Source organism: Ranitomeya imitator, chromosome 4 (genome assembly GCF_032444005.1).
Source record: "Ranitomeya imitator isolate aRanImi1 chromosome 4, aRanImi1.pri, whole genome shotgun sequence".
Taxonomy (NCBI): Eukaryota; Metazoa; Chordata; class Amphibia; order Anura; family Dendrobatidae; genus Ranitomeya; species Ranitomeya imitator.
In genome coordinates this window covers 631,810,834-631,826,116 of record NC_091285.1, presented here as the reverse complement: position 1 = coordinate 631,826,116, position 15,283 = coordinate 631,810,834, and the positions used below count along the sequence as shown (strand labels likewise).

Genomic DNA, 15,283 nt, shown 5'->3' with positions numbered 1-15,283 from the left:
CGCATCTAGGTGTGCTTGTGTTAGAAACTAGAGGTATCTTGAAAGTGTGGGACAGCATACTTTGTATGAGCAACGGCTGTTCTCACTAACATTCTATTTTGGTATCACCCATAAATGATGTTTTACTACACAGGTTACATCATTTAGTACCATTATATGTTTACTAGCTGTTGAACCCGTTCTACGCCCGGGTAGCGAGCATTTATATTGGTATATGGTCTCCATCCTGATATTTGCTGCTCCATCCTGCGTCCCCATCCTGTCATGTGCTGCTCCATCCTGCGTCCCCATCCTGTCATGTGCTGCACCCATCCTGCTCCCCCATTCTGTCATGTGCTGCTCCCATCCTGCGCCCCCATTCTGACATGTGCTGCACCCATCCTGCGCCTCCATTCTGACATGTGCTGCACCCATCCTGCGCCTCCATTCTGTCACTGGCTGCTCCCATCCTGCGTCCCCATCCTGTCATGTGCTGCTCCCATCCTGTGCCCCCGTTCTGTCATGTGCTGCTTCCATCCTGCACCCCCGTTCTGTCATGTGCTGCTCCCATCCTGCGCCCCCGTTCTGTCATGTGCTGCTTCCATCCTGCACCCCCGTTCTGTCATGTGCTACTGCCATCCTGCGCCCCGGTTCTGTCATGTGCTGCTCCCATCCTGCGCCCCCATTCTGTCATGTGCTGCTTCCATCCTGCACCCCCGTTCTATCATGTGCTGCTTCCATCCTGCACCCCCGTACTGTCATGTGCTGCTGCCATCCTGCACCCCCGTTCTGTCATGTGCTGCACCCATCCTGCGCCCCCGTTCTGTCATGTGCTGCTGCCATCCTGCACCCCCGTTCTGTCATGTGCTGCTCACATCCTGCGCCCCCGTTCTGACATGTGCTGCTCCCATACTGCGCCCCCGTTCTGACATGTGCTGCTTCCATCCTGCACCCCCGTTCTGTCATGTGCTGCTCCCATCCTGCACCCCCGTACTGTCATGTGCTGCTGCCATCCTGCACCACCATTGTCATGTGCTGCTGCCATCCTGCGCCCCCGTTCTGACATGTGCTGCTCCCATCCTGCGCCCCCGTTCTGTCATGTGCTGCTTCCATCCTGCAACCCCGTTCTGTCATGTGCTGCTGCCATCCTGCACCCCCATTCTGTCATGTGCTGCCCTATTCTGTCATGTGCTGCTGCCATCCTGCACCCCCGTTCTGTCATGTGCTGCCCTATTCTGTCATATGCTGCTCCCATCCTGCGCCCCCGTTCTGTCATGTGCTGCTCCCATCCATATGCCCCATACGCTGCTCCATAAAGGTTTATGACCCCCATCAGGTGGCGTAAGTAACAAATAGCTGTGGCATGAAGTGCCACAGCCTCATGACACAGCAATTTCTTACTTACGCTACCTGATTCTTTTCCAGCGCCATTGTCTTGCTCCTCCCGGTGCCGGAATCGGCGCCTGCGCAGTCCACGCTTTCCGGCGCCATTTTCTTGAAGACACACTGCTGTGTGTCTTCAAGAAAATGGCGCCGGTAAGCGCGGACTGCGCAGGCGCCGATTCCGGCACCGGGAGGAGCAAGACAATGGCGCCGGAAAGGAATGGCGTAAGTAACAAATTGCTGTGGCATGAAGTGCCACAGCCTCATGGCACAGCAAGTTTTTACTTACGCTATTTGTTTCGGGCGCCATTGTCTTGCTCCTGGTGCCGGAATCGGCGCCTGCGCAGTCCGTGCTTTCCGGTGCCATTTTCTTGAAGACACACAGCAGTGTGTCTTCAAGAAAATGGCGCCGGAAAGCGCGGACTGCGCAGGCGCCGATTCCGGCACCAGGAAGAGCAAAACAATGGCGCCCGAAACGAATAGCGTAAGTAAAAACTTACTATGGCGGCGAATTATTTGCATAATCAGGGCGCACATATATAGACGGCGTCCCCGTGCTCCCGACCCCCTGCTCTCGGCGGCATTTTTTCTATAATGTAACGCTAGGAGCGTCGCACCTGCGCAGTCTATTAAGGCTTCGGACAGAGTGACGCTCCCAGCGTTATATTATAGATTGCTTTGGGGTGACACTATTTGTTTTTGTTGTTATTGATGTTTTTACCTTGTACACATTATAGGTTAAGTTTTAATTCCTACTAGAGCTATGTTCCTATAATATTGGTGGGATTTTGTTGGATATATCCAATCAGATTTATTTAGATTTGCTTTTTTCAGATGGGTGACAGTAAATCTGTCAGTGATATGGTGTAAGTAGGCTTGAAATGTTGCGCGACAACTACTTTAAAAGGGTTGTACTAAGTTTGGAAGTTGTCCTGTATCCAGATAATAGGGGATAACTTCTTAATTGCTGGGGTCCCACTGCTAAGAACCCCATTGATCTTGACTATGAAAGATCCATGTGAATAGAGCGATAGTTGATCATACACTCTTAATGGGAGTGATGAAGACCAGCTGAAGGCTGCACTCGGCTATCTCCGGCACTCCCATAGAGAATAAATGGAGCAGAGGGTCTTTTCAGGGCCCTAGTTCTCAAGGTCAATGGGGTCCCAGTTGCCAGATCCCAAGTGATTAGGAACTTATCCCCTTTCCTATGGATAAAAGAGCCCCCCTTCTACTATGTTCTCATAATAAGGCTGGTGTCTTAAGGTACCTTCACACTGACCAACTTCACAACGATATCGCTAGCGATCCGTGACGTTGCAGCGTCCTGGCTAGCGATATCGTTGTGTTTGACACGCAGCATCGATCTGGATCCTGCTGTGACATCGCTGGTCGGAGCAGAAAGTCCAGAACTTTATTTCGTCGCTGGATCTCCTGCTGACATCGCTGAATCGGCGTGTGTGACGCCGATTCAGCAATGTCTTCACTGGTAACCAGGGTAAACATCGGGTTACTAAGCGCAGGGCCGCGCTTAGTAACCCGATATTTACCCTGGTTACCAGTGTAAATGTAAAAAAAACAAACACTTCATACTTTGTTGGCCTAATGCATATTGATCTGCATACCTCCCAACTTTTGAAGCTGGGAAAGAGGGATAAAGTTAGCGGCGCGCAACGCGCGCCGCGGCAAATTTTAGGGCACGCCTCTGACCACACCCATTCACTAGTCACACCCATATCCACGTCTCAACCACACCCATTTAGCACTGCTGATCACACTGTTCATAAAGAATAATTATAAACAAAAAAATATGGCCACAGTGCTACATACTGTATAATGGCCACACATGATGCTCAATACTGTATAATGGCCACACATGATGCTCCATACTGTATAACGGCCACACAGTGCTCCATACTGTATAATGGCCGCACATGATCCTTCATACTGTATAATGACCCCACATGATGCTCAATACTGTATAATGGCCCCACATGATGCTCCATACTGTATAATAGCCACACATGATGCTCCATACTGTTTAATGGCCATACATGATGCTCCATACTGTATAATGGCCCCACATGATGCGCCATACTGTATAACGGCCACACATGATGCTACATACTGTATAACGGCCACACATGATGCTACATACTGTATAACGGCCACACATGATGCTCCATACTGTATAATAGCCACACATGATGCTCCATACTGTATAATGGCCACACATGATGCTCCATACTGTATAACGGCCACACGATGCTCCATACTGTATAACGGCCACACATGATGCTCCATACTGTATAATAGCCACACATGATGCTCCATACTGTATAATGGCCACACATGATGCTCCATACTGTATAATGGCCCCACATGATGCTCCATACTGTATAATGGCCCCACATGATGCTCCATACTGTATAATGGCCCCACATGATGCTCCATACTGTATAATGGCCCCACATGATGCTCCATACTTTATAATGGCCCCACATGATGCTCCATACTGTATAATGACCGCACATAATGCTCCATACTGTATAATGGCTCCACATGATGCTCAATACTGTATAATGGCCACACATGATGCTCCATACTGTATAATGGCCACACATGATGCTCCATACTGTATAATGGCCACACATGATGCTCCATACTGTATAATGATCGCACATGATGCTCCATACTGTATATTGGCCGCACATGATACTTCGTACCGTATAATGGCCACACATAGCTACTCCTACACACGCGACTGCGCTCCGTACACTTTGCATACACGGCTCCGCTCCATACACACGGCTCCACTCCATATATCTCAAACACACACGGCTCCGTTCCGTTCACCTCATACACATTCAGCTCCGCTCCATACACCTCATACACACACAGCTCCGCTCCATACACCTCATACACATACGGCTCCGCTCCATACATCTCGTACACACGGCACTACGTACACCTCATACACACACCGCTCCGCTCCATACACATTGCAGAAGCTGCTCCGCTCCGTATACCTTGCACACACACGGCTCTGCTGCGTACACCTCATACACATACGGCTCCTCTCCATACATCTCGTACACACACGGCACTACTCCGTACACCTCGTACACACACGGCTCCGCTCTATACACATTGCACACTCTGCTCCGCTCCGTATACCTTGCACACACATGGCTCTGCTCCGCACACCTCGTACACACGTGGCTCTGCTCTGTACACCTCGTACACACGTGGCTCCACTCCATACACCTTTCACACTCTGCTCTCATCCGAACACCTCTTACACACGACTCCGCTCCGTACACCTCGTACACACGCGGCTGGGCTCCGTACACCTCGTACACACGACTCCGCTCCGTACACCTTTCACATGCTGCTCCGCTCCGTACACCTTGTACACACGCGGCTGTGCTCCGTACACCTCGTACACACGCGGCTGTGCTCCGTACACCTCGTACACACGGCTCCGTACACCTCGTACACACGCGGCTGTGCTCCGTACACCTCGTACACACGGCTCCGTACACCTCGTACACACGCGGCTGTGCTCCGTACACCTCGTACACACGCGGCTGTGCTCCGTACACCTCGTACACACGCGGCTGTGCTCCATACACCTCTTACACACACAGCTCCGCTCCGTACACCTTGTACACACGCCGCTGTGCTCTGTACACCCCTTACACACACGGCTCCGCTCCATACACCTTTCACATGCTGCTCTGCTCCGTACACACGCGGCTGCGCTCCGTACACCTCATGCAGACGGCTCCGTACACCTCGTACACACGCGGCTGTGCTCCGTACACCTCGTACACACGCGGCTGTGCTCCGTACACCTCGTACACATGGCTCCGCTCCATACACCTCTTACACACACGGCTCCGCTCCGTACACCTCGTACACACGCGGCTGCGCTCCGTACACCTCATGCACACGGCTCCGTACACCTCGTACACACGGCTCCGTACACCTCGTACACACGGCTCCGTACACACGCGGCTGTGCTCCGTACACCTCGTACACACACAGCTCCGCTCCGTACACCTCGTACACACGCCGCTGTGCTCTGTACACCCCTTACACACACGGCTCCGCTCCGTACACCTTTCACATGCTGCTCTGCTCCGTACACCTCGTACACACGCGTGTTGTGAATTCTGTGGCTGAATTCACTTCTGTGGTCACAAGTGGTATTGCAGTCTCTGGGCTTCCTCCCTCAGGTGTTTTGGTGAGCTCGTTGGCTGCCTTGCTATTTAGCTCCACCTGAGTCTGTCTTCCTTGCTCCTTGTCAATGTTCCAATGTTGGATCTGAGCTACTGCATCTTTCCTTGGGCCTGCTGCTCTGCTAGATAAGTGCTTCTAGTTTGTTTTCTGTTTTTTCTGTCCAGCTTGCTATTAACTTTTGCTGGAAGCTCTGAGAAGCAAAGGAGTGCACCGCCGTGCTGTTAGTTCGGCACGGTGGGTCTTTTTGCCCCTTTGCGTGGTTTTCGTTTTAGGGTTTTTTGTAGACTGCATAGTTCTCTTTGCTATCCTCGCTCTGTCTAGAATATCGGGCCTCACTTTGCTGAATCTATTTCATTCCTACGTTTGTCTTTTCATCTTGCTAACAGTGATTATATGTGGGGGGCTGCCTATTCCTTTGGGGTATTTCTCTGAGGTAAGTCAGGCTTGTATTTCTATCTTCAGGCTAGTCAGCTCCTCAGGCAGTGTCGAGTTGCATAGGTAGTTATAGGCGCAATCCACTGCTGCTTTTAGTTGTGTGAGGATAGATCAGGTACTGCAGTCTACAGAGATTCCACGTCTCAGAGCTCGTCCTATTGTTTTTGGTTATTGCCAGATCTCTGTATGTGCGCTGATTACTGCACGCTGTGTTGCCTGATTGCCAGCCATAACAGTACAAGGAGCCACACCAATGATTCCCAATAGAGAGAAAAAAGAAATCCTGACATCATTTTTTTTTCTTAGCTCTGTCTTCAGTCTTTTTTTTCCCCTAGACATTAGAGTGCTTCAGGACACAGCTGTGGACATGGATATTCAGGCTCTGTGCTCCTCAATGGATAATCTCGTTGTAAATGTACAAAAGATTCAAGATACTATTGATCAGAAATCGATGCTAGAACCAAGAATTCCGATTCCTGATTTGTTTTTTGGTGACAGAACTAAGTTCCTGAGCTTCAGAAATAATTGTAAGCTATTTTTGGCCTTGAAACCTCATTCTTCTGGTAATCCTATTCAACAGGTTTTGATTATTATTTCTTTTTTGCGCGGCGACCCACAGGACTGGGCGTTTTCTCTTGCACCAGGAGATTCTGCATTGAGTAATGTTGATGCATTTTTCCAGGCGCTGGGATTGCTTTACGATGAGCCTAATTCAGTGGATCAGGCTGAGAAAAATCTGCTGGCTTTATGCCAGGGTCAGGATGATGTAGAAGTATATTGTCAGAAATTTAGGAAGTGGTCAGTACTCACTCTGTGGAATGAATCTGCACTAGCGGCTTTGTTCAGAAAGGGTCTCTCTGAAGCTCTTAAGGATGTAATGGTGGGATTTCCTATGCCTGCTGGTTTGAATGAGTCTATGTCCTTGGCCATTCAGATCGGTCGTCGCTTGCGCGAGCGTAAATCTGTGCACCATCTGGCGGTATTGTCTGAGAGTAAACCTGAGCCTATGCAGTGCGACAGGACTATGACTAAAGTAGAACGGCAAGAACACAGACGTCTGAACAGACTGTGTTTCTATTGTGGTGATTCTACTCATGCTATTTCTAATTGTCCTAAACGCACTAGGCGGTTCGATAGCTCTGCCGTTATTGGTACTGTACAGTCCAAATTCCTTTTGTCCATTACCTTAATGTGCTCTTTGTCATCGTATTCTGTCATGGCGTTTGTGGATTCAGGCGCTGCCCTGAATCTGATGGATTTGGATTATGCTAAACGTTGTGGATTTTTCTTGGAGCCTTTGCGGTGTCCTATTCCGTTGAGAGGAATTGATGCTACACCTTTGGCCAAGAATAAGCCTCAGTACTGGGCCCAGCTGACCATGTGCATTGCTCCTGCACATCAGGAAGTTATTCGCTTTCTGGTACTGCATAATTTGCATGATGTGGTCGTGTTGGGGTTGCCATGGCTACAAACCCATAATCCAGTATTGGATTGGAACTCTTTGTCGGTAACCAGCTGGGGTTGTCAGGGAGTACATGGTGATGTTCCATTTTTGTCTATTTCGTCATCCATTCCTTCTGACATCCCAGAGATCTTGTCGGACTTTCAGGATGTATTTGAAGAGTCCAAGTCTGATGCCCTACCTCCGCATAGGAATTGTGATTGTGCTATCGATTTGATTCCTGGTAGTAAATTCCCTAAGGGTCGTTTATTTAATTTGTCCGTACCTGAACACACCGCTATGCGCAGTTATGTGAAGGAGTCCCTGGAGAAGGGACATATTCGCCCATCGTCGTCACCATTGGGAGCAGGGTTCTTTTTTGTAGCCAAGAAGGATGGTTCGCTAAGACCGTGTATTGATTACCGCCTTCTTAATAAGATCACTGTTAAGTTTCAGTATCCCTTGCCATTGATTTCTGACTTGTTTGCTCGGATTAAGGGGGCTAGTTGGTTTACTAAGATTGATCTTCGTGGTGCGTATAATCTGGTGAGAATCAGGCAGGGAGATGAATGGAAAACGGCATTTAATACGCCCGAGGGTCATTTTGAGTATCTGGTGATGCCGTTCGGACTTGCCAATGCTCCATCTGTTTTTCAGTCTTTTATGCATGACATTTTCCGTGAGTATCTGGATAAATTCTTGATTGTTTACTTGGATGACATTTTGATCTTCTCAGATGATTGGGAGTCTCATGTGAAGCAAGTCAGAATGGTTTTTCAGGTCCTGCGTGCTAATTCCTTGTTCGTGAAGGGATCAAAGTGTCTCTTCGGTGTGCAGAAAGTTTCATTTTTGGGGTTCATCTTTTCCCCTTCTACTATCGAGATGGATCCGGTTAAGGTTCAGGCCATCCAGGATTGGACTCAGCCGACATCTCTAAAAAGTCTGCAGAAATTCCTGGGCTTTGCTAATTTTTATCGTCGCTTCATCTGTAATTTTTCTAGCATTGCCAGACCATTGACCGATTTGACCAAGAAGGGTGCTGATTTGGTTAATTGGTCTTCTGCTGCCGTGGAAGCTTTTCAGGAGTTGAAGCGTCGTTTTTGCTGTGCCCCTGTGTTGTGTCAACCTGATGTTTCTCTTCCGTTCCAGGTCGAGGTTGATGCTTCTGAGATTGGTGCAGGGGCGGTTTTGTCACAGAGAGGTTCTGGTTGCTCAGTGTTCAAACCATGTGCTTTCTTTTCCAGGAAATTTTCTGCTGCTGAGCGTAATTATGATGTGGGCAACCGAGAGTTGCTGGCCATGAAGTGGGCATTCGAGGAGTGGCGTCATTGGCTTGAGGGTGCTAAGCATCGCGTGGTGGTTTTGACTGATCATAAGAACCTTACTTATCTTGAGTCTGCCAAGCGCTTGAATCCTAGACAGGCCCGTTGGTCGTTATTTTTTGCTCGTTTTGATTTTGTGATTTCATACCTTCCGGGCTCTAAAAATGTGAAGGCGGATGCTCTGTCTAGGAGTTTTGTGCCCGACTCTCCGGGGTTATCTGAGCCGGCGAGTATCCTCAAGGAAGGAGTCATTGTGTCTGCCATCTCCCCTGATTTGCGGAGAGTGTTGCAGAAATTTCAGGCTAATAAACCTGATCGTTGTCCGGCCGAGAAACTGTTCGTCCCTGATAGGTGGACTAGTAAAGTTATCTCTGAACTTCATTGTTCGGTGCTGGCCGGTCATCCAGGAATCTTTGGTACCAGGGAGTTGGTTGCTAGATCCTTCTGGTGGCCATCTCTGTCGCGGGATGTGCGTGCTTTTGTGCAGTCCTGTGGAATTTGTGCTAGGGCTAAGCCCTGCTGTTCACGTGCCAGTGGGTTGCTTTTGCCCTTGCCGGTCCCGAAGAGGCCTTGGACACATATTTCGATGGATTTCATTTCTGACCTTCCCGTTTCTCAAAAAATGTCGGTCATTTGGGTGGTCTGTGATCGCTTTTCTAAAATGGTCCATCTGGTGCCCTTGGTTAAATTGCCTTCCTCCTCTGATTTGGTGCCTTTGTTCTTCCAGCATGTGGTTCGTTTACATGGCATTCCTGAGAATATTGTTTCTGACAGAGGTTCCCAGTTTGTCTCGAGGTTCTGGCGAGCCTTTTGTGGTAGGATGGGCATTGACCTATCTTTCTCTTCGGCCTTCCATCCTCAGACTAATGGCCAGACCGAACGAACCAATCAGACCTTGGAAACATATCTGAGATGTTTTGTTTCCGCTGACCAGGATGATTGGGTGTCATTTTTGCCGTTGGCTGAGTTCGCCCTTAATAATCGGGCCAGCTCGGCTACCTTGGTCTCTCCATTTTTCTGCAATTCTGGGTTCCATCCTCGTTTCTCTTCAGGACAGGTTGAGTCTTCGGACTGTCCTGGTGTGGATTCTGTGGTGGACAGGTTGCAGCAGATCTGGACTCAGGTAGTGGACAATTTGACCTTGTCCCAGGAGAAGGCTCAGCTTTTCGCTAATCGCAGACGCCGTGTGGGACCCCGACTTCGTGTTGGGGATCTGGTTTGGTTATCTTCTCGTCATATTCCTATGAAGGTTTCCTCTCCTAAATTTAAACCTCGTTTTATTGGTCCGTATAGGATTTCTGAGATTCTCAATCCGGTGTCTTTTCGTCTGATCCTCCCAGACTCCTTTTCCATACATAATGTATTCCATAGGTCGTTGTTGAGGAGATACGTGGCACCTATGGTTCCATCTGTGGAGCCTCCTGCCCCTGTTTTGGTGGAGGGGGAATTGGAGTATATTGTGGAGAAGATTTTGGATTCTCGTGTCTCTAGACGGAAACTCCAGTATCTGGTCAAATGGAAGGGTTATGCTCAGGAAGATAATTCCTGGGTTTTTGCCTCTGATGTCCATGCCCCAGATCTTGTTCGTGCCTTTCATGTGGCTCATCCTGGTCGGCCTGGGGGTTCTGGTGAGGGTTCGGTGACCCCTCCTCAAGGGGGGGTACTGTTGTGAATTCTGTGGCTGAATTCACTTCTGTGGTCACAAGTGGTATTGCAGTCTCTGGGCTTCCTCCCTCAGGTGTTTTGGTGAGCTCGTTGGCTGCCTTGCTATTTAGCTCCACCTGAGTCTGTCTTCCTTGCTCCTTGTCAATGTTCCAATGTTGGATCTGAGCTACTGCATCTTTCCTTGGGCCTGCTGCTCTGCTAGATAAGTGCTTCTAGTTTGTTTTCTGTTTTTTCTGTCCAGCTTGCTATTAACTTTTGCTGGAAGCTCTGAGAAGCAAAGGAGTGCACCGCCGTGCTGTTAGTTCGGCACGGTGGGTCTTTTTGCCCCTTTGCGTGGTTTTCGTTTTAGGGTTTTTTGTAGACTGCATAGTTCTCTTTGCTATCCTCGCTCTGTCTAGAATATCGGGCCTCACTTTGCTGAATCTATTTCATTCCTACGTTTGTCTTTTCATCTTGCTAACAGTCATTATATGTGGGGGGCTGCCTATTCCTTTGGGGTATTTCTCTGAGGTAAGTCAGGCTTGTATTTCTATCTTCAGGCTAGTCAGCTCCTCAGGCAGTGTCGAGTTGCATAGGTAGTTATAGGCGCAATCCACTGCTGCTTTTAGTTGTGTGAGGATAGATCAGGTACTGCAGTCTACAGAGATTCCACGTCTCAGAGCTCGTCCTATTGTTTTTGGTTATTGCCAGATCTCTGTATGTGCGCTGATTACTGCACGCTGTGTTGCCTGATTGCCAGCCATAACACACGCGGCTGCGCTCCGTACACCTCGTACACACGCGGCTGTGCTCCGTACACCTCGTACACACGCGGCTGTGCTCCGTACACCTCGTACACACGGCTCCGTACACCTCGTACACACGCGGCTGTGCTCCGTACACCTCGTACACACGCGGCTGTGCTCCGTACACCTCGTACACACGGCTCCGTACACCTCGTACACACGGCTCCGTACACCTCGTACACACGGCTCCGTACACCTCGTACACACTCGGCTGCGCTCCGTACACCTCATGCACACGGCTCCGTACACCCCTTACACACACGGCTCTGCTACATCCACCCTGTAAACACCTCCTGACCTCACACATACGCTGCCTTACCCTCCTCCGGCGCCATGGCAACCAGCAAAGTCTTGTACACGGAGGTCCTCCTCCCGAATCCGATCATGTGACCCCTGACTCCTCCCATCCTGTGACCTCATCACAGGTCCTGTGCACAGAGCAGCCATTATGTGCTGCTGTGCTGGCCGGGTGCAGGGAGCTCTCAGCTGACTGACCGGGTGATTCACATACCTCCCAACCAGTGCGGGACAATTAATGTCCCGCCCGGGATCGCGGGGCTGACTGTCAAAATCAGGACAGTCCCGCTGGATCCGGGACGGTTGGGAGGTATGGATCTGTATGTATTGCAACAACTATTGTTTGTTTAATATGATGTGATTTATATATCTGCATGCATATTGTTCACATGTCAACAAAGTTAAAAAAAAAAAAAAAAGAGTCCTCATTTACAGACAGGATGTTCCTCCTCCCCTTCCCTGTGAGCACATTTCTTGTGTGGAGCTGAAGCAGAAGGACTCATAGCAGATCTCTCTCTCTCAGAAACCAGATTGATCCTGTTCTCATGTTTTAAGCTGGATATTCTTAATTCTTAATAAATGAACATTCTCTGTTGCTCGTTGTGGACATCACGCTGATTAACCCGCTGCTAACAGGTTATGGGCCCAGGAGTCAAAGCAATCCCAAACCTCCAGAGCACAGAGATAGAAAGACAACAGCAAACTGAGAAGAAGTAAAATGGCCACCAGCAGCAACTCCACAAAGTTTACAGTGCCAAGCCTGAATAACCAGAACTATCAGTCCTGGAAATTCAAGTTGAAAATGCTGCTGATAAGAGAAGGTACGTGGAAATACACTCAGGACCCTAAGCCTGACCCAGTACCACAGGAATGGCTAGAAATGGATCAGAAAGCACAGAGCACCATATCACTCAGTATAGAGGATGATCAGATTGTGCATGTGTGTAAGTGTGAATCTGCAAAGGAAATGTGGTAGCAGTTGCAGAAAGTACATGAGAGAATAAATTTAAGTAATAAACTCTATCTAATGAGAAAGCTGTATCAGTCTAAGCTACACAATGACCAGGACATGCAGGACTACATTAGAATTATTCTGGAGACCGTAGAGCGCCTGCGGGGCATTGGGGAAGATATGAAGGACTTCCATGTAGCAGCACTATTACTTAGTGGTCTCCCAGAAAGCTATGACACTCTAGTAACTGCACTAGATGCACGCCCAGATGATGAGCTGACATTGGAATACGTCAGAGGAAAGCTTGTAGATGAATATAAGAGAAAGGCAGAAAATGTGAGCAGCAAGATATGTAACAAGGAAACTGCTTTACAAACACATGATGTGCCCACCAGCAAAAACCACCCTAAAGAGACACGTGAATGTTTTGTATGCAAGAAGCCAGGTCATTTAAAAGCTGAATGCAGAGTCTGGAAAGCTAAAATGAGTCAGTTGAAAAAGCAAAACAGCCAACAGAGAGTTAAGAGTGCTGTATCTGGAAACAATGATTCGGCAAATACTGAAGCTGCATTCACATCAGTCAATGCATTTAAATCAAAGCATGCGTGGTGTATAGATTCTGGTGCAACCAGTCACATGACCAATGACAGAGACTTCTTTACTAAGCTTAACCAAAATAAGTCAGAGAAAGTGATAATGGCAAACGGTCAGTGCATGAACTCAGAAGGCATAGGAGACGGTTATATTGATTGTAACATCTCTGCAACACAAAGTAGAAGGATCCATGTAAAGGATGTACTATATGTGCCTAGTCTTGAAAGTAATCTATTATCTGTGAAAAAGCTCACAAAACAAGGTAATGAAGTTACATTTAAGGAAGATAGCTGCATCATCTCAAAGGAGGGTCACACATTAGCAAAAGGAAAAATCAGAGATGAACTGTATCAGTTGAAATGTAAAGAGTGTGTATGCACAGCTAAGCAAGAACTGCACAAGAACTGTATTCATGTATGGCACAGGCGGCTTGCGCATAGAGACCCAGAAGCAATAAGAAAGTTATTTCAAGAACAATTGGCTGATAATATTACAATTGATTCATGTAATCAGACAATGAGGTGTTCCAGCTGTATCAAAGGGAAAATGTCCAGAAAGGCATTTCCTAAGAAAAGTACTACAAGAACAGAACAACCACTAGATTTAGTACACATGGATATCTGTGGTCCAATGCGTACTCAGACCCCTGGAAAGAAGAGATATTTTCTTACATTTATTGATGACAATTCAAGATGTACAGTTGTCTATTTACTTCACAGCAAAAATGAAGTTCCAGAGAAACTTGGAATATATCTAGCTGAAGTACACAACAAGTTTGGAAGAATGCCAAAAACTTTACGTGCAGATAATGGAACTGAGTATACAAGTAATGAAACACAGAGCATTTTAAAGAAAAATGGAATCATATTTCAAACTACTGTACCATACAACCCTGAGCAAAATGGTGTAGCAGAAAGAAGGAACCGGACACTCTGTGAAAGCGCAAGGAGTATGTTATTTGATGCTAATTTGCCTACAGTATATTGGGGCGAAGCTATTATGACGGCTTGTTATCTTCAGAACAGACTACCAAGTAAAGCGACAGAGAAAACTCCATTTGAACAATGGAATGGTACAAAACCAAAACTACAACACATAAGGATTTTCGGAAGTAAAGCATTTGCACATGTTCCCAAAGAAAAACGAACTAAGTGGGAATCTCATGCCAAGGAAGGCATCCTGGTAGGCTACAGTGAAACCCAGAAAGGTTATAGAATTTTACACCCAGAGACAAACAAGGTCACAAGAAGTAAAGATGTAGTGTTTGATGAAAACTTCGTGTCACCCAAGTTTTATGACATTATGCCAGTAGTCCAGATGAAGCAACAACAACAATCTCAATCACAATTACAAGACAACGAAGAAAAGAATGTAGAAATCTGGCTGGACTCTTCAACCACTGAAGGAACAACAAAAGGCCTAAGTGAACCTGAAATTTGACGGTCGTCAAGATCAAACAAAGGAATACCAGCTAAACGTTTATCCTACATTGTGAAGACACTGCCTGAGTCAGAACCACAGTCATGGGATGAAATGCAGAAACTACCCGCCCATGAAAAAGTGGATCAATGCCGCGAATGAAGAAATGAACTCGCTTCATCAACTTCAAACTTGGAAACTCACTGAGTTACCACAGGATAAAAAGGCAATTAAGTGTAAATGGGTATTTAAAACCAAATATGATTCTGAAGGTAAAGTCCACAGATTTAAAGCGAGGTTGGTCACAAAAGGATATTCTCAAAAATATGGCGAAGACTATGATGCTACTTTTTCCCCGGTCGCTAAGCAGACAACATTTAGAGCATTGTTGGCGGTAGATGCAGTTCAAAGGATGTTTGTCAGACATTTGGATATCAAAACTGCATTTTTAAATGGTGACATTGAGGAAGACTAAAGGCCCCTTCACATTAAGCGACGCTGCAGCGATACCGACAACGATCCGGATCGCTGCAGCGTCGCTGTTTGGTCGCTGGAGAGCTGTCACACAGACCGCTCTCCAGCGACCAACGATGCCGGTAACCAGGGTAAACATCGGGTAACTAAGCGCAGGGCCGCGCTTAGTAACCCGATGTTTACCCTGGTTACCATGCTAAAAGTAAAAAAAAACAAACACTAGATACTTACCTACAGCCGTCTGTCCTCCAGCGCTGCGCTCTGCTTCTCTGCTCTCCTCCTGTACTGGCTG

At 47.7% G+C, this 15,283-nt stretch overlaps 1 protein-coding gene across 2 annotated transcripts in view; it reads left to right on the top strand.

Annotated features, from left to right (window-relative positions):
• LOC138676993 (interleukin-1 beta-like) overlaps positions 1–15,283 on the top strand; it is a 35,628-nt gene that overhangs the window by 1,997 nt on the left and 18,348 nt on the right. The window contains exon 1 of one of the 2 annotated variants that reach the window (XM_069766759.1): positions 12,041–12,373. The exons of the other annotated variant lie outside the window; for it this stretch is intronic. Within the exon in view, the coding sequence (XP_069622860.1) occupies positions 12,271–12,373 (103 nt within the window). The 5' untranslated portion in view covers positions 12,041–12,270. Of the gene's footprint in view, positions 1–12,040; positions 12,374–15,283 lie in introns of those variants that run through there. 2 annotated transcript variants of the gene reach the window in all.